Below are 20836 nucleotides of genomic sequence, written 5' to 3' on the forward strand. Positions count from 1 at the left end.
AAAACGCAGAGATTCGCTTGGAAGCCAGCAGAGGGACTATAGAGTAACTAAGGGAAAATACTAAGCATGAGGCTAAGCAAATATTGGAGACATCAGGGGTTATTATTTGCTTTGTGACGCATTCTCATTTGCATAAGGCTCCGGTGAGAATACAGGCGTTCTCCGCTTCGTTCAAAACACACGAAGAGGTGAGAGACCCTTGTCGTTTGCACATCCAATGGGGATCTACAGGGTGCAGGCTGTACTAAGATTATTAAGACTACAGTGACTCAAAAGCACGTTTTCAAATTACAAACAGCCTCCTGTTTTACTACAAACATCGCCAATTGCGGCTCACACGAGGAATTTGAATGGGCCGACTGCACTGCTTTCCATTTTCTGCACATTTGAGCACGATCGTATGCGCGATTGAATCGAGGCTGTCGAGTTTACTGTACGTGAATATACAGTACACTCGTCACAGTGTTGGTGAATGTTAAATTTGCGACCCAAGTGACAGCAAACGGCTGAGCATTAAGGGGCGGCATCCAATTGGATTAGTCGCGGGCACATCGCTGCAGACGTAGCGAATTGATGTTTTATTTTTACAGTGGAATCAATACAGACAGCAACACCTTATATGCATTGCTTTTCGGGCTCAACTGAACATGAATATGATATACAACAACGAAATAGGCAATGTCAGCAATTGTTGAGTGTGCATTTTCTAATACATTCGTGCAGCACAGATTGGATCTTTTGCAGGTGTTTCCACAGATAAAGACTCTTCTGTGCAAAAGCATGCAGAATAGTCTGACAGTGCATGCAGATCGTTTCTTAAATGTGACTAAGAGAGCACCAAGTAGTGAGAACAATTAGCCGAGTGTCTGAAATAAATGCAAAAGTAAACACAGCATGTTGAATGATTTGACAGACAGACAGACAACATAGGAAGACGCGAGCGTGCAAACTGCAAAGCATCCCTCCGCTTGGGACTTACCTTCGTATACAGGGGCCATCGGTGCAAGGCTTTCTGTTATTCATGGCAAACAATAAATAGAGGCGTCTGCTCAAAACTCAATAAAAATCTACCATCTTGAACGAGAGATGAGAGCACCGCGTCGGTCTCCTGCATTACTGGCACGGTTCATTAGTGACGAAAAGGCTCTTAATTCCCATCCGGTCCAGGGCGTCTTTCAAGCGGCGGTTCCGACCGCGATCCAAATGAGCCCACCTGCGTGACTTGCTCTCTGCAAGCTCCCAGGGCGAGCCACGGTGACAGGTTGACTTTCAGCTATTGTGCGACATGTCTGTGGAGTGAGGACTCTGCAAAAGTTGCAGAGGTCTGTCTGAGCGCAGCGAGTTTCGTGTGCGAGCGAGGGAGCAAGTCGATTGTCGAGCCAGTCGATTGGAAGATAGAGAGGGGAGGGGGCGACGCCAGGAAAACCAATCGTTACGAAACATGAATCAAACATATCAATCAGACAATGACGGAGACCATCAAAAATTCCAATTTTCTTGAGTTTTAGCAATAGAGATGGATGGACAGATGGATAAATGGATAGACGGGTTAACAGAGAGAGAGAGAGAGAGAGAGAGAGAGAGAGAGAGAGAGAGAGAGAGAGAGAGAGAGAGAGAGAGAGAGAGAGAGAGAGAGAGGGAGGGATGCATGGATGGATGAGCATATGGATGGATGGAGGTCAAGAGGTCAACATTGTTTAATGGTAGTATGGGGGTGCAAACAATTCACACACCATTACATTTCTGCTGGAGCATGTATGTGTTACGCAACTGAGAATTGGTTCTCAATTGCCTGGATAAATAAAGGTCAAATAAACAAATGAATAAATAAATGGGCTCTCCAGTTTACTCCCTTTTCCCAAAAAACATGCATGGTAGGCAGATTGAGCACTCCAAAGTGCCCGTAGGTGTGAGTGCGAGTGCGGATGGTTGTTCGTCTCTCTGTGCCCTGCAATTGGCTGGCAACCGGTTCAGGGTGTCCCCCGCCTACTGCCCGATGACTGCTGGGATAGGCTCCAGCATGCCTACGACCCACGTGGGGCTATGCGGTACAGAAAATGGATGGATAGATAAGAGTGCAAGTGTGTGGCAAGAAAGTGGTTTCACAATATTTAAATTTCGCCACTGCAATTAAAAAAAATAAATCAAAAGAATATTTAAAAAAACGATTAAACACAATTACTCACATCAGTTTTAACTGACATGTTCAAAGAGGTATTGATTAAACGAGATGTTGTATTTGCACCGTGTTGGCCACTTAATGATAAGTATATGTAGTATTTTTTGTCATTTCAAATTTTACACAATAGCTTGCTGTTCATTATATATGGACAATGCTGTGTGTGTTTGCTCATATCTGTCTTAGTCTGCCTAAAACTAAAGCCTACTCTGTGATGACGTGAAATTTGCCTAGAATGAATTTGAATGGAATCGGATTACATAGGCTCACAGCAGTGTGATTAATCTGTCACCAATCTCTAAATTAAATGCGTCAACTGAGAATTGTGGGTGGACGTTAGGGAGTGAAGAATTAGTGCACATCAAGTTCAGTGTGAAACTCTAATTCCACATCAGTATATAGTCTTTTTTGCACAAAAGCATTGAGGTCAGGAAACGATCATCTCGTCACGTAACCACTAGCGATGCTCTGTCTTCAGCATTTGCCAAGCTTTGCATTGTGTTTTACAATAATTTAGGATGAAGTATGTCACACCAGCCTGGAGCCTGGCCACACATTATATAGAGTTGATCACTGGCCTCTAGTTACATGGTGATGTAACCAGAGGACAGGCGTCAGATTAGCGGCCCCAGGGTTTGCGCAGACCTACATTTGTTTAGCATCAAAACACAAACTGATGTAATTCTCAACTGTTACTTGACGCTGGTCTTTCTCAGTCGACCTGCATTTTTTAGTTTTTTTTATTTTGAGCCCACCAAAGATTGAATTTAAGATGTAATTTTCATCAAGATTAATAAAATACCATATCTTAAATATCAGCACTGATATTTATGAAGCATTGGTTTTCCTGGAGCATTTTATTCTCACAAACATCGCTATAAAGTGTATTTCATGGAAATTAAAAAGAAGCCGATTTCGAAATGATGATTGGTCAAACTGATGTTTTAATGTGAGTGTTTCTGATTTTTCATTTTGAGTTCAATTCCATGTGTGACAGATTAGGAAAAATTGACAAAAGATGGACAGACAGGCAGATGGCCGCTGACAATTCCATGGGGTTAATCCATCAATCCATGGCTCTTGAGTTCGTCATGATAATTATGACTCAGACCAGAGAATAGAATCCCAGTGGGTAACTGATTATGTGGCGCATATGCCTACTACATGCCGTACTAGAGGTACGGATGAGACTAAATTAGGATCCTACTTGCTCACCTCCTTGATTCTATCCTTCATAGTAAAGTTTTTTTATGGCCTAAAATGCCCAGTAGAGTGCAAAACGATTCCAGCTGGTTGCTCTCATGAGTTGTAAGGTGTACACCTACTATACAAAGAGCCGCTTCGAGTGGCCTGGATACTATTTTCTTTCTATTAAATCAGGCTCTGTTCAATCAAGGTTCCACTGTATGCTTACGTGTACACAATCGTGGTAGTGGTCTTTTAAAGAAATCCCAACCAAAATGTTTCTCTTAGCAATCACAACACACCAGAGTTCTGTGAAAGAGAGGAACAGCGATGTTTATAGTAATTGATTAATAGCGCATACTGTACACTCGGTACGTGACTTATAAACAGTTCAAAGATTTCTCCCTCGGTTAAAATGAATAAATTAATATGTTAGGTGGAGAAGTATACTGCGATTTTGAGATGTCTAAAATGTGTGTACAGTACATAAGTCCCCTGTGGAATGCATCATCATGGGTCAGTGGTAAAGATCATCTACCACTAGTTAAACATTTGGAACGTATGAGGCAAATAAAACAAATCATCAGTTTTATAACCGTAACATTTTTACTTTGTTGCTAAATTGTATCAACAAGCCAATGATCCTGTTTGAGTTGAGGGAGTCAAAGCAGGATTGAGAATGTGAAAACTGACACCTAATTAGGGGAGTTCCTGTTTTTACTCAGAGGCTGAGTAAAACAAGTCGTATTGGCCAAAACAACTATCTCACTGCTTACACTGAAACTGTAATGAGGGCTTAAATAATTAAAACTGCAGAAAGAATGTTATGTGATTGGAAAAAAAAAACATTTTCTGAAGTTACAGCTAGTTTTCCCCTACGAATTCAAACAACTGATTGAACATACACTGGGACTGATGATTCCACTTTTTTTTTTTGCCAGGGGTTGTATCAAAACCTAAATATGGAATCAGAGGCCTGTTGAGCAACTGAAATTGTACATCATGCAAGAATGGGAAAGAATTCCACATACTCAGCGTCAACAATTAGTGTCTTCTGTAAAGGTTGAAAAGGATTTGAAAATTATTGTATCCTGTTTCTATTCACATGCGTTTTACACAACGTCCCAAATTCATTGGAATTGGGGTTTGAACTTGTGCTACATATCCATGCATACCTCTGAAATTATGTTCAAAGGATAAGAAGCACAAATGAGTGTCTTGTGTATGTTTTTTCCCCCTCTGAACTTTTTATGTCAGTCAGAAACCTTCTCACTTAACGCTAACCTTTAACCTGCTTTTGTGCAATGAAATAACTTTGGTGCTGCTGATGCAACCCAGTCTTGTATTGGTTTTTGAATAGAATAATTGCGCAATTGTCTGCTTTTGACCTCTTCAATGTATGATTACAGCACAATTTTTAGTAGAAGAAAATTCTTCGTTACCTCTCATCCTCCCTCTTCCTTCTTTTTTCACAAGCGCAGTGTGTTTCCTCAAAAATCTTTTGTGCAGGATCCTGTTCTGCACCACTTTGTGCATGTTCAGGGATGTTCGATCCTGTTTGTGTTCAGGTTGTCACAGCCTTCAGTGTCTCTGACATGAAACGACTGAGGATGCAACAGGCACGAGCTCCTGAAGGGGAGTTGAGGGTGCAGAGCTAGTGTGTCAACAAACTCATCTTTACTAGACGCGTGGCTTCGTAACAGCCATTACTTTTTATTTTATTTTCTACTGGTAATACCCGATTCCCTAAACCTCTAGTGAGTCGGACAATACAAGCCTTAGACCAATAGTAAAACATTTGTTCAATTTTCCTTGTATAACAAGTGTTTAAACTTGGCATGAAAAGCCAGAAAAGTTAGTGTTAAGTTAAAAGGATATGATCGCACTTTTTGTTCAGTCAAGGTCAATTTCAAGCATTTTGAAGAACTTTAAAGACCACAGTTTGCAAGGTTTTCTTAGGACCCTAAAACCATGGCTAATTGCATATCCTGCTCAGACTCTGTGTTGTAGTACCTTTTTTATTTATTGAATCTGTATCCACAAGAAAGCACACACGCGCACACATACACACACACACACACACACACATATATATATATATGATCATGTGTTGCTGAGTAAACGGTGTACTTAAGGGCTTGAGTGCAAGCCTCTCCATTGAAACCAGCAGTATTCTCTATTAGAGGAACAAGAAGATCGGTCAATAGAGAGAAACTACACCAAAGGCTGCACAGCATCAAACCGAATGGCAAATTGCCACAGGGTTTATACTTACTGAGTGATAGAAGGCGGTTGGCTCATTTGTCAAAAGCCAGTGTCTGTTCAATATGTCGCAGCGCTCCACCTGTTTCACGCATAAAGGTCAGATTAGTCATCAAGTGGTGCACTACTTTGTTGGCCAAAACAGTTTATAATGTTTTTTCTGGTTGCACGGACTGGTTGCTAATGGCTGAGAAAATATCCAGGATGATGACATTGTCAATACATGACCATTGTAGTAATTCACAAAGATTTTGATTTCCCAGCTGTGTGCGGTGTTTAAAAGATGAAAACACGGATCACAGAGTAACGTCCGAAGCTGAACGCTTCTTCAGCCATCAAATTCCGAATACAGCTACAAATTGGGGATCTCTCTTACGTTGCAACCAAGTGCAGAGTACAAAACGCCATTCTGCTCATAGCCATGTGAGATGACAACATCTGCCTTTTGCACGTCTGTCAGCTGCACAAGGATTCACTTTCATGCATCCCTGAGTAGGATGAGCAGGATAGAAAATGCATGGTGGATATTTAGTATTATGCTAAGGCAGACTTTATATAGGTCGCGTGTTATTTTAGTTGATTGTACTGAGAATTACTGCATATAAAAACATTTTCACAGAATCAGTCACAGAATTCCCCAAAAAGAAAAACAAACATACTTAAACAAACACCAAGGCCAGAAACGTCAGTATGTTTGGAATATGTGAGGTAGTGTCTATTTGTGAAGTTGCTGCTATAAACGTTAATGATGATTTGCATCTTATCAAGCTAACCGTATTTATGGATGGCAGTGTACCGCCTAAGCCCATCATGCACCGACAATGTTGTTCTTCAATTCCACAGCTCAGATGAGGTCAATCACACAGTGAATTTACTCATGCAGACAAGAGTCCCGAAAAAAACTCTTTGCTTTTCAGTGCCGTGCACTACTGCTTCATGTCCGTTTGACAGGATGAATGGCACAAATGGCGACAATATCTCCCTCCATGTATGTGACCGACTCTGTCATAGTTTTCCATGCATCAGCCAAACAAACCACTAATGATGATGATCTCATCATGTTTTTAAATGCTGCACACCAAAGCAGTTAAATATTCACGCTGTGCACATGCACGCGGACACCAAGGCGAGGACAGAACATTTCCTCCTCTTGAGGCCTGAAGTTCATGAGCTCAGAATGTGGCACGGCTGACTTCTCTGCTGGGCAGAAATGAACCTCTGGTGAACTCTACGGAGGAAAAAGCATGGAAAACATTTAATGACCAACAGAGCCCCACTAGACAGTCTTAGGGCAGGTCTGGGGGCGGCAGCACAGAGGCCACAACACAAATTAATTTCCATATTTCTAGCATGACATCTGCTGGAGTCTGCAGAAATATTTGTTTTTACACAGGGCGGTTATATTGTAGCCTTATAAATTCTGAGTAGTAATGAGGGGCCTGAACAAGCATATTACCTTGAAAATAATAAAAGTCTGTCTCTGCTTTCTCATAGGCTAACTAATTGCATTTTAGTTGAAGCTTTAGTAGAGATTTGCGCAGATTGTAAAATAGGACTGAAAAAACAATGTTACATTACATGCACAGACTTCTCCAGAAAGTTGAGTCTTTTTGTTTTCATCAGAAGAAAAAAAAAGTCCACATGTGTGGGTGCTATTTCTTACAAATTATTAACCTATTTTATGACTCGTTGATGATGCCATGTTAGTGGATAAAAAGTGATGATTGTGTTGGTATATAAGAATTCTGTCCGACAGCTGATGGACGGTACTTGCTTCTACTTGCATTACATTAGAGTAGATTTTCAGAGCTCGAGACCGCTGCCTTTATAAAAGAGGGCAGATAACACTAGCTTCTGCAGTTTCCGATTGCTCCTTCTCACTGGTGATAAAACCCTCAATGTAATGTCCAGATTGTTAAGGAATGTTAGCGAGGAGCTCACTGATGCATAATGTTCTTTTTCCACATGACACAACTATCTGGACTCTTCAGGATGACTGTTCAAGTTTACCTGAAAGTGTGCTGAGTTGAGACTTGAACCAGCAGGTGAGAAAGCACTAGACTGTAACATCTACAACAAGCTAACTTAATAACGGCAGGTCACGCTGCAGAGACTCCTGGTTGGCCAAGGAATGCCTCAAAATTCCCCCCAGAGGGGCTAGATGAAGTGGCTAGAGAGAGGGAAGTCCAGGAAGCGACCCGACCCTCTAGAAGCGGAAGAGGATGGACGGATGGATTTTCTGCTTTTCTAGCAATAATGGAAAGAACTCACCACAAGAGATATCTGGAAATTCAGAAACTGTGCTAGAAGTGCATAATGCAATGAGTAAAGAGTTGACTGACTGGTTTTGCACTTGTGGTGAATATGTTTGCAGAATGACCTTAAGTGGGAGTAGCTGCTGGCATTTAAAGCTTCTGTCATGATTACTGCTCACAGCAGGTGAGGCCCTGACAAAATTCGGCAGCTTTGTGTAGGGCGCCGAAGGAATTACAAAGCAAAACACTCCTTTGCATGTGCGCGTGAGCAACCCCCCCCACACACACACACACAAACAATAGTGGACGCTTGACAGGTTTGCTGGCTGGGCAACTTTGTTGACCTTCTGCTTTCCATGTTCAGCTTGACGTGTGCTGTCATTACCGGCCTGGTGGGTACATGGATTAATGACGGTGCACAAGACTAACGAGGAGCATCATGGCATCCGTTAATAAAATAAAAACTCTTTTCACAAATGAGTATAATGCAAAATAAGAAAGAAAATGACACCCACTTAAACATTTGCATGATTTTGACTTATTAAAAATTATGTCAGATTCAACACCAGATGACAAGAATAAGAAAATAAATACATGTATTGTTCCATCGAGAACATTCTCAGTCATGACAAGCTAAAGCACTCAGATCCTTCTTACAAACAAGCGTGTCGGAGGTCTTTGAAAGCGCCTGCTAATCTTCACCCTTGTCTAATTTACTACCCTGCTGACGTCAAAGGCCAGGTCCCTGTTACAGATCCCTGAGAAGTCCCAGATTCCCAAACCTCGGATGCAAGACTCAGATCGACCTTGTGCTTCCTGTTGAAGTCCAGTTTAATAGCAGTGCGCATTGAGGCACAGCGTGCGCTTCATGACAAGTAACTTGGCCTCCCCGGGGGACATGGCTGTAAATATCACTGCTGTTATTGTTGTTGAGGTGGATGATCTGCTCTGGGGGAAGGAATGCACAGTGATGTGTGTGTGGGCAAGATCACCAGAGAGTGCAGAGGTAGGGGGGATCCATGTGACCTGGCTAGGGAGAGGCTATGGATTAAGAGTCACATGTACAGAGGTAGACAGGAAGGAACGGTTTGTCTTTCTCTCCTCTCACGTCTACATGTTTGCATTCCATAGCACATCTGACCTACAATGTTGAGTACATGAGGATTTTCTTCATCCTTTGTTTCCCTGTAAGGTCCCGTTGAAATACAATAGCTTGTCTTCCGGGTCATAATCACAGACACACTTTCCCCCTCCTTGCTCCACCAGTAAGGAGGTCATTTTATTGTATTTCTTTTTGTCTGTCTTACATTCAAATGGGAACAAAAGAACCTATACAGCCCGAACAAGGACATGACAAGAACAAATAGATAGATTCATGGAAGTCCACCTCACCCGATCTGTAAGAAAGCACTAAAAGAGAGGACCCTCATAGTGCTTTAAAATACAGTCACAAACCTTATCCAGTAAACATGAGAAAAATATGTCAATCAAAACAATCGTCCCACTGAAATGCCTGCTTAAATAGATGTGTTTGAACTGATTTTTAAGATGTGTACAGAAGCGGTAGCGGAGATGTAAGCGTTAAAAAATGTTTGTTTTTCAGTCTGCCTAATTTTGTTTTCGACCTTGTCCTGTTTCACATGACTGCACTTTCTGAATGAGATGAAGTTTTCGCACCAAATAATCAAATAGTTGAATTTTACTGCGCAGGGTTTGCCACACAAGCTCACAAGCACAAAAACATAGTCAAATGTGTTTCGATATACTTTTTCTCCCTGTGACTCACACATACAGTCAGTGGTATAGAACCTGGATGAAAGGTATAAACCACACATATCTTAAACATGCAGACAGTTAAATAAATGTTCTCCGGGATGATGCCAATGGTACAGGAGAATCAATGTTAAAAAGGACACCTTTATGATGTGGAAACATGAACCATGAAGCGGCAGTCGTTTTTCCCACTACAGTACTCATCCGTTTTATCTTATATTTTTTTAGAAAGCAAATATCCCCTTGTCTTCAGCCTCAGAGGTTCATTTCTCTCTCGTGTTGTTTATGGCAGCTCAATGGAGCGTCACTTACCAGCCCCGTCACAGATTCCACATTAGACAATTCAGCTGTGGCATGGCATCACTGTGCTCCAAATTATTTGCTTTGTTTGTAGGATTAAATAATGGTCTTGCAAAAAAGTTCATCTTAGTCACAGAAAGACTGGTGATTGTGTGTTTCAGCAGCCCAGGATGACATTTGCTCTTGGGTTAATCAGCCCAGACAGCGGAGAGATACAGCATGTTGTCTTAATTGGAATGAAAGCAACTTGAGGGATGATGTTACTGATTGAGTCTTCCATGTGTGATGTTTTTATTATTATTTCCACCCACCGCTTTCTCTTGTTGCGTCTTTAGGGGATGGGAAGGAAGGTGAAGGAGTTAGTGCTGTCGTTAAGAGTGTTGACTTTAAAGAACAGTAACAACAGCAAAAAAAGAAACAACTAATCAGTGCAAGTATGTGCTTGTCACATTTTTTGGGGGTCATAATTGGGACACAAGAGACAAGTGTGGACATCATTTTCTTTTATGATGTTAGGTTTGGTGCTATAAACTGGGTAAAAAAACATTTGATTGGGAACATTCAGTAGTCTGGGGAGAAGGTTGCTGTTGAATGTACAGGCTCAGTTATTGATGCAACACTTATTTTTCTTTTTCTTTCAAGCACAATGGGTTGGTTCTCTTCCATGAATGATTGATTGTGCTAACCGTAACTCGGAGGATAATGTACTGTACGATAGTCCTAGACAACAAGGCCCTATAACAGTAACGAACAACATCTAGTCTTTTATGGTGAAGAGATTGGCCCTTGCTCAGTCAAAACAATTAATATTCATGGTTGGCTGGAAGAAGAAGAATAACGGAGTGTCTCAACAGAGCCCCAGTAGGTTTTTGGTGATAAAGGACTGAATGCAGCAGAGGGTTTTCTTGGCGAGCTTATTTTGTAATAGAACTTGGCTCATTCCAGGAAACCAAAGCCACCGTGGTCTGATCTGGTCCCATTTTCTAAAAACAACATGATCAAAACAAAGAATAAGATCAATGTTCGGTTTAGTTGTTCATTTTTGGGCAAGACTGCAAGCGAAGCAGATAAGAGTGGATTCTTTTGGCACGTGACTCTCGTGTTGTTTCTTCTTGATCAGAGGCACATTCTGCTCAGTGTGATAAGTTGGCTATTTGTTTTGTTTATTTACTCTATGGAAATGGATGAAACAAGTAAAAATTACAACTTCCTTTGGCCACGAATAGTGGCTTTTGGGAATTTGTGCCCATGTTTGTATAATATTGTGCACGTACCTACAAATGGGAATGTTCACCATAAAGGCTTACAATTCAACAAAGCCACTTTCACAAGGCCCCTAAAAATGAAAAAGCAATAAACCCTGATATAGAAAATCTGCTGGTGTGACACAAGCATTGAATTACTTCATATCTCTAGGGCTTTATCAAGTGATCACAGAAAGATTTGCAATAAAAATGTCATCTTTTTTTTCTCAATTCATCTACTGCTATGTTGTATCTATTTCGGGTTTTAACGGACACATGTCATTATTAATTTTGTTTTTCCACTGAGCAACCCACGGAGGTCTGTGGGTGTGTTTTTGAACCGTCAAACAGCACACGTCATGATACATTGCAGCGGCTATACTATACCACTAATATTAGAACAGCCAGGCGCCAAGTCGGATTTAATAGCAGATTATTCATCAATTCCAATTGCAGGGAATTACTTTGATGCGAGTGACTGTAATTACACCCTAAATCAAACGTACTTTAGGTGGGTGGCTAAGATATGAAATTCAAATGAAAACAACATAACTTTATTTTATCTTCTCTCTGTACTCTGCGCAGTGGTAACTTGGTAAACCATTTTGCCCAAGGCGCACTGGAATTCTATAATTGTAATAAATACAATATATAAACATTTATTGCTGACACACTCATTCAAACTATTACCTCGCTCGCTCAGTGCCAAACCAAATCAAAACTAAACCGTATTATACATGTATAATGAAAGAATAAACAACTCTTTTAGCAAAGCGCATGCGAGCCTCTATTAAGAAAGTAAATCCTTTGATTGCATTTTCACTCACCGAGGCGGAACTTCATCACCGAACCACGTGATATCACAATTTAAACATTTTCTGAAAGTTACAAAATGCTTATCTGCGTATTTTTGTAGTGGATGATGGATACCTTATCAAATGTTACTTTAAACATTGCCTTTACTACTAAAACAGGGTTCTCTTTTCCTCTGCTGTATTCTTTTTCCCATCACCGCCTCTCAGAGTGTGACTGCAGAATGTGTCCATCCCAGTGTGGTTTGTTATACCTCATTCCATCCTGTGATTGTTCCACACAATTTTCCACCGCCTCACCACTCCTCCCCTCTCAATGTTTTGAGGGAGAGATGCGCTGAGGTAGACTGTTCTTTTCTCAACAACTGCAGCTGGCTCCCTGCGGTGAAGTGGTGTCCTCCACCACCACTCAATTATTCCCCTCCAAAAAGACGTACTGATGGGTATGGAGTTACGTGGGCTTTGCACTTGCACACACATACACAAACACAGCCACGCTAACTGAAAAGCGTTTGCCATGCCCACCTTGTATTTGATATGATTTGATTTTCGATGCGCTTTCCTCCTCCTGGAGATGAGGAACGAAAATGCCAACTCTGATGATTTTTTTCCAAGCAAAATTTTGTTCTCTTTGTTTGCGCTGTCTTTCTCAATGTTACGCCATGTTTCTATTTTTTTTTTTCATACTGCAGCCCCCCCCCGCCCATCCCCATTGTTTCTCCCTCTCACAGTGAGCATCAGGGGTGGTAAATGAGAGCCCCGCAAAAATGGGCTTACCTGCCTCCCTTTTGCCTGTGCTCACCACAGAGTGCTTCAAGTCTGACAATAGCTCACAGTTCGACTATCAAAAAGCACCAGAGGGGCCCCAAAAATACAGCCGCGTGTGTACATGACTGGACTTGCCGGGTGATTTTCTGTGACCATGCCAACCAACATTGTCGTCTCATAATAAGTCATTTTCCCAAGTGGTTATTATTCTGATGGCATGTTTATCCACAGCACATATTTTTTTGTACAAGCTTGGAAATTCTCACTTTTTCTAATCCACACATCTTGAGATTCCACCACCAAAGAAACTAATTGGTTCTTTTGTTTGTCCAGCAGCCAAAATAGAGTGAAAATGTATATTTTCCAGCTCCAGATTTTTTTTTTTATCTAACTAATCCTAACTTCAACCATTGACTAAAAATCTACTTCAACCCAATTGAATCAAATCCCGACTCCATTTATCTTTCTTTATATTTGGCGGTAACCTGAATCCCCTGAAGCGAAACACGTCAGGCTGTGCATGAAAGCTACTTTACAGAGTAAGAATGCATTTGACATGCAAGTGCCAACTGCCTCAGGCATGGTCTCAAAGGCACATTTAGATGTTTGTTCATGCTCAGTAGTCAGGCAATCATTGAAGTTCTATAGTGAAATTCAAGAGGACCTGAGACAGGTCCATCTGCTGTGGAGGGCTACGGGATGTATGAACCATGCGAACTTTGACTTTAGGACTCTGCAGCCTCATAGTGATGACAACGAAAAATGTACTTGCTCTTGAATATTGACTTCACTGACTTCAGGGACAATAGTTGTTTCATAGTCTGCTTTTTTAAGCATGAACCTGAAATATGTTCAGTAATTTGACAAACTTATTGTCAAATTACAGTGATGCTGCCATGTAAAAAAGTTCTCTTTCAGGGCTTCCATTTCTATCCTTGGGCAAATAGCATCCGGGCCACAAAGTTTGAGGTTGATAAAGTAGAGAGAAAGTCGATATGAACAAGAACAACATTTGTCTTTTAACATTTGTAAAATCATTATCTGATTAGTCTTTCACAATGCTATAATCATGGTCTCAGACACATGCTACATCAAAGAGCTGTGATTTCTTCAGTGATAATCACCTTCATTCACGTTTATCAACCTTTATCAGGAAAAAGAGCAGGGGGAGGGGGGACTTTTGAAGGACTTCTCTGTTTCATGACAGGAATGATATGGTGTGTGAGCACTGCTTATTTTGCCCTGCCTGTCTGCACCAAATACCTTCATATGTCACACATTTGTCAGCTACTGTTGTCATAAGGCGCCGTATTTGTTAAATTTCTCAAATCAAGTATGGCACTTTTGTTGGAACGAAGAAAACAAAGGATCACACTCAAACAAACACGCATTCTTTATAAAACACAGATTCTCTCTTGTATAGAGATCTAAAAACATACGTATACACAGATCTCTGCGCTCCGGCAACAAGGGAAACAAACATGGGCTCTCACCCGTTCTTCGGTGTTTACACTCACATTAGATGTCGACTGCTGTGTCACTTATAGTTGCTGCGCTACAAAATCTATTGAGCACAATAGCAGCACAGTATGTGACATGGCAACACAAATATTTGTAGGCTACTTTACATAACATTATGGGGTGAAGGGGATTAAAGCGTAATATTATCTCCTGCTGTAAGAATCACAGATCAAATTGTGCTTCAGCAGCAGGATCTGCATTGTTCGGTATAATAACAAGTCTTTCTTGTATTTGTGAGGCGCTTTGGGTGATAGCAGAAAAATCTATTTGCATGTTTTATTTAGCAAGACTGAAAAAAAGTACATAACTCCAGGGGCGTGAAAAAGAAGGCCCAACAAGTAGAGCAGTGTGCCAAATCCCCAACCACAGTAAACCAGACTTAGCTCAGCTCGTCAATGAAGATGCGGCAGATTTTACTCAGAGCTCACGTTGTCTATGAAAATTAGGCCCAGACAGTGTAATGTAATGTATAATGACGGTTTGTGGTATTTTACCTTTTAAATAGAAAATTCCACAATAGTTTAACAAGATTCTTTTTTTTTTTTAAATGGCACTGTATAAAAAAATCCTTTGCTGTCACCTTTGCAGCCAGCATACCGTGGGGAAATGTTTGGGGAAAGACCTTTCCTGTTCTAGCGTGACTGTACTCCACTTGACAAGGCACAGTCATTAAAGGTCTGCATGGATGAGTTTAGTTTGGAAAAACTTGACTGACAGGTCCCTGACCTCAACCCCATGCAAAATTTGTGGGAATAACAACAGAGATTGTGAGTTATGTTCTTTGTCAAACATCAGTGGCCTGTGACTTCACAACAGGAGGTCAGTTGAGGCCGACGCATAGGAGAGGAGGACAGAGAGTGCGAGGGAGTCTTGTCCATCTCTTTTGACAAACACAGTTCTAATTATGCCCCTGTCATTAAAATGACTCAGTGTGAGTGCATGCCTCATGGGCTGCCTTATTGCTGGATTTAATCTATGACTGGTTCACATCTCATTATTAATATGGTAATGGAGCTCCTTGAAGAGATTAGGGAATGGAGTGGTTGATGGTGACGGCAAAAGCTATTTTGGATTTTGGAAACAGAGAGCGCTTCAGGGGGCTGCTGCAGACAAACAATGCCATTTAATTCCGCTTAATTTCTAGCTACAACGTTTTTTTGCTTACGTATTCTAACGAGTCGCATGATACGTAACTGTGAGGGACACATTTCATAAGAAATATTTTAGCGTCTGTGCTGCTACATTGAATGAGTGACACGCTATTGCTCTCAATCCCAGACGCTCTCATTGTCTGAGGCTAAAATTCCAAAAAAGCAGCAGATAAATGACACATTATATGATTGAACGACAGCCACCCACATCCCATAATTCCCCCCAAAAGTCCTCCGCGGAAGTTCGACACACATGTTCAAGGACATTCACGTCAGCAGAAAACAGCTTGCTGGTGCACGTGAATAATGCATGGCAGCAGTTGGAGGAGGAAAATGGGAGATTTTGAAACTCCCCTGAGCAAATAAATCACTCAACTGCCATAATGTTACATGATTATGTGAGAGGCTGTGTGTACAATATGTCGGAGGAGATAAGATGGTGTAACATTTGTTGAAATTTCTACTTCAATTGGCATCACTCTTAATGTAAGGGGAATTTGACGTTTTGCGTTAGGCATTCGTACATTGATGTTTAGGGTGAGGATGTTCACAGATTTCCCATTTTCCAAAACAACAAAGGCCTTATTTTATTTTTAGGAGATGTCATACATATACATACGGATTTAGAGAATTCATGCCTCCAAAATACTCGTACGCTCCATATGAGCTCTTCATTCGAGAGGTATCACAAATGATGGCTACTTAGAACCACGTACGTACTTAAGAGACTGGTAATTGCATTAGTTTTATGATGAATATGTAAAAAGGGAAAAATGAGCTTGGGCATTGAATTCATTATGTTTCATTTCACTGACCCTCCATTTCCTCATAAAGCTTGTCACATTACTGTTGTATGCAGTGGATGGATTTACAGCATCAACCATAGAACAATACATTTTGATTAATGGCCGCAATATTTTATTATAATCAAGGCATGCACATTATGCTCATATTGGATTTCATTACATTGGAGTGCCATCAGGGCTTGGGCATGTGCTTTTGTGGCGCTCATCCCGATGTAATCCACCAATCGATACTTGGTGAGTCACACACAACCCAACATATGTTTTAACCATGTTGGTTATGACATAAGCGCATTTGACGTGACATTTTGTTGAAAGCCTTGGCCTTTCACTTAATCACTGATTTTTACTTTTAAATTTACTTTATCTGTTATTTATTTTGACGCATGACGGGGAACTGCGGGGAAATTTAAACTTCTTCAGTGGCTTTAAATATGCTGTTGTGAAGGAATATGGCACCTTTATCTTTCCAGTATTCAAAATTCTGTCAGACACTTAACCCAGTTTTACAAGTTTCATCTTTGTCACTGGTTGGTGTCTTATTTACAATATAGCGTGACTATTGACTAAAAACACTGCAAATGCATTGCATGTGATTTTCTTTATCTTGCGTTATTAGCAATTATTGGAGACCTGTTGGATACAATAAATAAAATGTTTTCCCTTTGAGAACAAAGAGGTGCCTGTGAATATTGTATCGTATCCTCTGAACCATTGCCAGCACTGCAGCACCTCTGCAGTCTTATTGATGCTTAACAGACACCTAATGGATTTTTCCTGTAACCGATGTTCGATGCTCAGGTTGTTTAGATATGTTAATAAATGCTTGGCAGTGTTATTTTGTGACCTGAGGAAGGAAAAACTAAAAATGTGCTTGCATAGCCTATGTCTAGCTGTGCGTAATCCAGAAATCGGTGTGTTTCACAAATTGACGCACTATTCCATGAATGATAATCTGAAGATTTTTCTTGAATGGAGTCACTGATGGACTTTTGGTTTACTTGCCTGACCTTTGGGCATGCAGCATCGTTTTCAATGATACAATCCCATGCTACGTAAAGTTAATGTTTTGTTTTATTTATTTGGCAACACATTTTACATCACTGTTCTGGCATTGTTTGCCAAAAACAAGCATTATTGTTTGAAAAGTCAAGATGGATTCTGCAGGTGTACCTAATGTTGTGACTTGGTGTTATTTGGTGATGCCAGCAAGACCATCTCTAATACCCTAAACACAATCAGATGGATTGAGCTACTTTTATAACTTAAATTTGTTCCATAAAACGCGATTAAATTCTTTTCAACATTCTCAATTATTTCACTAACCTGCACCAAACTATTCCCCAAATTAATTCATAATCAGGCATGTTGGCTGGTTAAATGATGTATTTCATGTGAAGGAGGTTTTTGTCATGCTATTAGATAACTATTTGTTCAAACAATGCATTTGGCACAGTTTGGTGCTGCTGCTGTTTTATTTTTGGCGGGTAATGAATAGAACACATTTGGTATACTACAGCCTACTGGTATTGTTCCTCGACTGTAGTACAAATAGAAGACAATTTTTCAGCTCGAGCTCAAACACGCAACTCTAATACATTTTGTAAATTTCCTTATTTAACTTGTCAGTCAATTGTATCATATGACAGACACTGCAATAGCACACACAAACAAAGCAGCCAAAGGAAGCTCTGACATGTAGTCCAGGACAAACCGAAGATAAAGGAACAAATAATGAAAGAGTTGTGTTGTCAGAGGCTTTTGGAGCCATACACACAGCAGCGTCGCCCCCCTCGCTGTGCCAATGCAGAGAAAACAGCGACTGTGGCAGACTGGTAACGTCTTGTCGCTTCGGCTCTAAATTTTCTGAGTCTATCACTGAGGAATACACTCTTCCATCTGGCCATGGAGGAATCTGAATCATGATACAGAGGAAATAATGACGAATAAAAAATAAATATATTCAACCAATGTCAATCAAATAAATAAAAAGTACTTGCTGGAGAGTGAGTCAAGAGAGTGGGTTGCCAATTGTGGTCTCACACCCACCACACCCCTCTGTCCCCCAGCAGTACATTAGCCAGAGAGCTACTGTTACAGTCTTCCAAGTCCAGAGAACAGCAATGGGAAGATGATGAGTGTTACAGAAAGCCCCCACTGGTTTAATGGCGCACGACTTCTCTCGATATAACCAGCACGGCTCAGGAGTTGCATTAAAATAGAGAACACAGTTAGCAGTGTGTAGCAGTGGACAATTATTTGTCGCTTAAAGGTCCGACCCTACGTGTGACATAATGCAAGGCGTTGCCAACTTCGAACACAAATGGAAGGACAAAATTGAGCACATGCTGGATTGGGTAGATTCAGGACGACCATATTGATTTGCTCTGTCTGAGATGAATTCATAATTAGAGTCCTGGCAAACCACTGGGGAGTCGGTCCCCTGTTCGAATGAACCTGCTCGCCTTGCCTTCATGCATATAGTGTGTGGATGAAACATTAAACATGGGAGCTGTACTCATCTGGTTTCACTCTAGGGAAGGGTTGGAGGAGGAAAGAAAGCGATGAAATCAAAAATGCAACCAAAAAAAAAGAAGACAAAACACTAGGCTGGATGTATATAGTTATAATTCATGTGTCCACCAACTTGTGCCTCTTTGGGAGCCCTGACTACTCCTTATGAAACATTCAAGTGTTGAGCAGAAATTATGGTGCCAAAGTTCAGGCGGGGCGGGGGCATCCTGCCTAAAGAGTGTGTGGCTTAATCAAGTGTAAACCAGGCAAGCTGCACGCTGCCCCATCGCCTTGCATATCAACGATCTGAGTGGCTTTCTAAGCACCTTAGCGGACAAGTCCCCCTTTGTGAGCGAGAAGAGTCTATTCAGCGGTGGCCGGCAGAGCCCGAGGAGCTCCTCTCGTCCCCCATCTCTAAGATGGGCTTGCACAAGAGTTTTCACATGAACGCTGCTGTGAGCTCAGCCCCGATTTACAGCTGTGTTTTGTCTCACAGCCTGCACAGAAGCTCATGTCGTAATGCATGTAGTAAAATCGGTAAAAGACAAGGTCTTAATTGCAATTGAGCAACTCGGGGCTTAATAAATTCACGGCTCTGATTACATATATAGTTGTTTGGGTATTGCTCGGCATTTAAGCGCGTTAATCTGTTTTCATCTGACAGAAGGCCAACTATTTTCCAGTTCACTGCAGCCATTCTATTCTATTCACCATGCTCATTAGCTCAACTGGCCACTGACCTCTAGTGGGCAGAGGTGGAATTAATTGCTCACCCAAAACTAATTAAGCCCTCCTAAAATGGGATGGAAATGAATTTGATGGTTACGGGGGCTCTGATTGGCATCCTACACGCGTGCACAATATATATGAGTTGTGTCTGACAAGTTCCAGATATAGTGTCAGGAAAGAATTAATTCAAACCCAAATTCCAAACTACACATTTCCCCTATCTAGTCATCCCCCTGACCTCCAATGCACTTTTGCAGCTTTGTCTGACACACCTTCATGCCCTGGATGGATTTCTTTCTGGGATTTTCCACAGCTCCACCCTAGGGAAACCTTTCTGCCAAACCTCATATGATCAAGTTAGAACAGACACCAACATGAGATGACAAAAGGTTCAGATTGAGACATTCTGCTGCAAGTACATTTGCACCTGAATGGTCCCTCTAAATGCACTGACTGTTCTAAGACATTTGCATCTGATTGGTCCTTCTGGCTGGTTTAATTGCTGACCTTGAGGTGCTGGCTCGGTGGTTGGACGTATTGACTACAACTGCTCTATAGGAGAGTCTGGTCGATTAGATGTCTGTCCTTTTATTGCTACTTTAACTGTGAAGATTTGTCAGTGCTAAGGAGAATTTCAAAACCTAAAACTTGCAAGATGACAAAATCATCGGATGCATACAAGACATACAATGGATGGGAAAGTCCTATACTCTATTTTTGCATGCATGTTCTATGATACATTTTCCATTACACTTTATGCCTGCACACCTCTACTGTCTCGCAAAGGTGTCATTTGAGTCAATGAAAGTGACTAAAACAGTCTGATACTCATGAAAGTGGTGAATCCTAAACCCCTCCCATATCTAAGAAAAAAAAGTCAGGCATGATCATGTACCGTGACGGAATACCATGCAACATCCGTTGGTGGGAATTCTCGCGTCAAAGTACTCTTTCACATTCTCCAAATGTTTTGCCTTATCATTCCCGCTGTAATAAGTCACAATTATAAAAGGAAGGAGTTTTTTTTCTTAAAAGCACATCAAAGAAGGCCCATCAGCTCACTTTCCATCTTCCACATGCTACAAAGACAGTGCAGAGACAACAAGAAAGATTGGGAAGAAATGCAGAAATTGGGTTTGTCGTGGTAAAATTTGATGGCAACAGTGGATGATCAAAGTCTGAATTCAGGAAGATACAGTATGCCAAAACAAATTACCATAGCTTTCACTGAGTATAAATCCTTGACTCGGAGCTCCGTATGCTGTATGTTCTTTTCTGTTCACAGCCAAAGAGCGAGCTGCTTCTGTGAATTAATAGAGGTTGTCAGGAACCAGCAGTCA

The 20836-nt window shown here is 41.1% G+C and overlaps 1 protein-coding gene and 2 long non-coding RNA genes across 11 annotated transcripts in view; 1 reads left to right on the top strand and 2 right to left on the bottom strand.

Moving 5' to 3' along the window:
- hipk2 (homeodomain interacting protein kinase 2) overlaps positions 1 to 1369 on the bottom strand; it is a 62233-nt gene extending 60864 nt beyond the window's left edge. For all 4 annotated transcript variants that reach the window (XM_088378474.1, XM_088378473.1, XM_088378470.1 and 1 more), the window contains exon 1: positions 980 to 1369. In XM_088378474.1, the coding sequence (XP_088234600.1) occupies positions 980 to 998 (19 nt within the window). In that variant the 5' untranslated portion in view covers positions 999 to 1369. The remainder of the gene's footprint in view (positions 1 to 979) is intronic.
- Positions 1 to 7968, top strand: LOC148396436 (uncharacterized). Its single transcript, XR_015859025.1, has 3 exons — positions 1 to 188; positions 7618 to 7671; positions 7737 to 7968. It is a non-coding gene; the product is annotated as an uncharacterized LOC148396436 (long non-coding RNA).
- The window catches only part of LOC148396437 (uncharacterized), a 25129-nt gene continuing 7700 nt past the window's right edge, over positions 3408 to 20836 (bottom strand). The window contains exons 3-4 of one of the 6 annotated variants that reach the window (XR_015859021.1): positions 5640 to 5708; positions 3408 to 3673 (exon numbers count right to left, since the gene is read on the bottom strand). This is a non-coding gene — a long non-coding RNA (uncharacterized LOC148396437). Of the gene's footprint in view, positions 3674 to 5475; positions 5541 to 5639; positions 5709 to 9185; positions 10938 to 17407; positions 18169 to 18237; positions 18454 to 20712; positions 20800 to 20836 lie in introns of those variants that run through there. The other 5 variants (XR_015859018.1, XR_015859019.1, XR_015859022.1 and 2 more) reach the window with 5 other exon arrangements.

The sequence above is a fragment of the Syngnathus floridae genome, chromosome 6, assembly GCF_059516105.1.
Source record: "Syngnathus floridae isolate MCC-2025c chromosome 6, RoL_Sflo_1.0, whole genome shotgun sequence".
NCBI lineage: Eukaryota > Metazoa > Chordata > Actinopteri > Syngnathiformes > Syngnathidae > Syngnathus > Syngnathus floridae.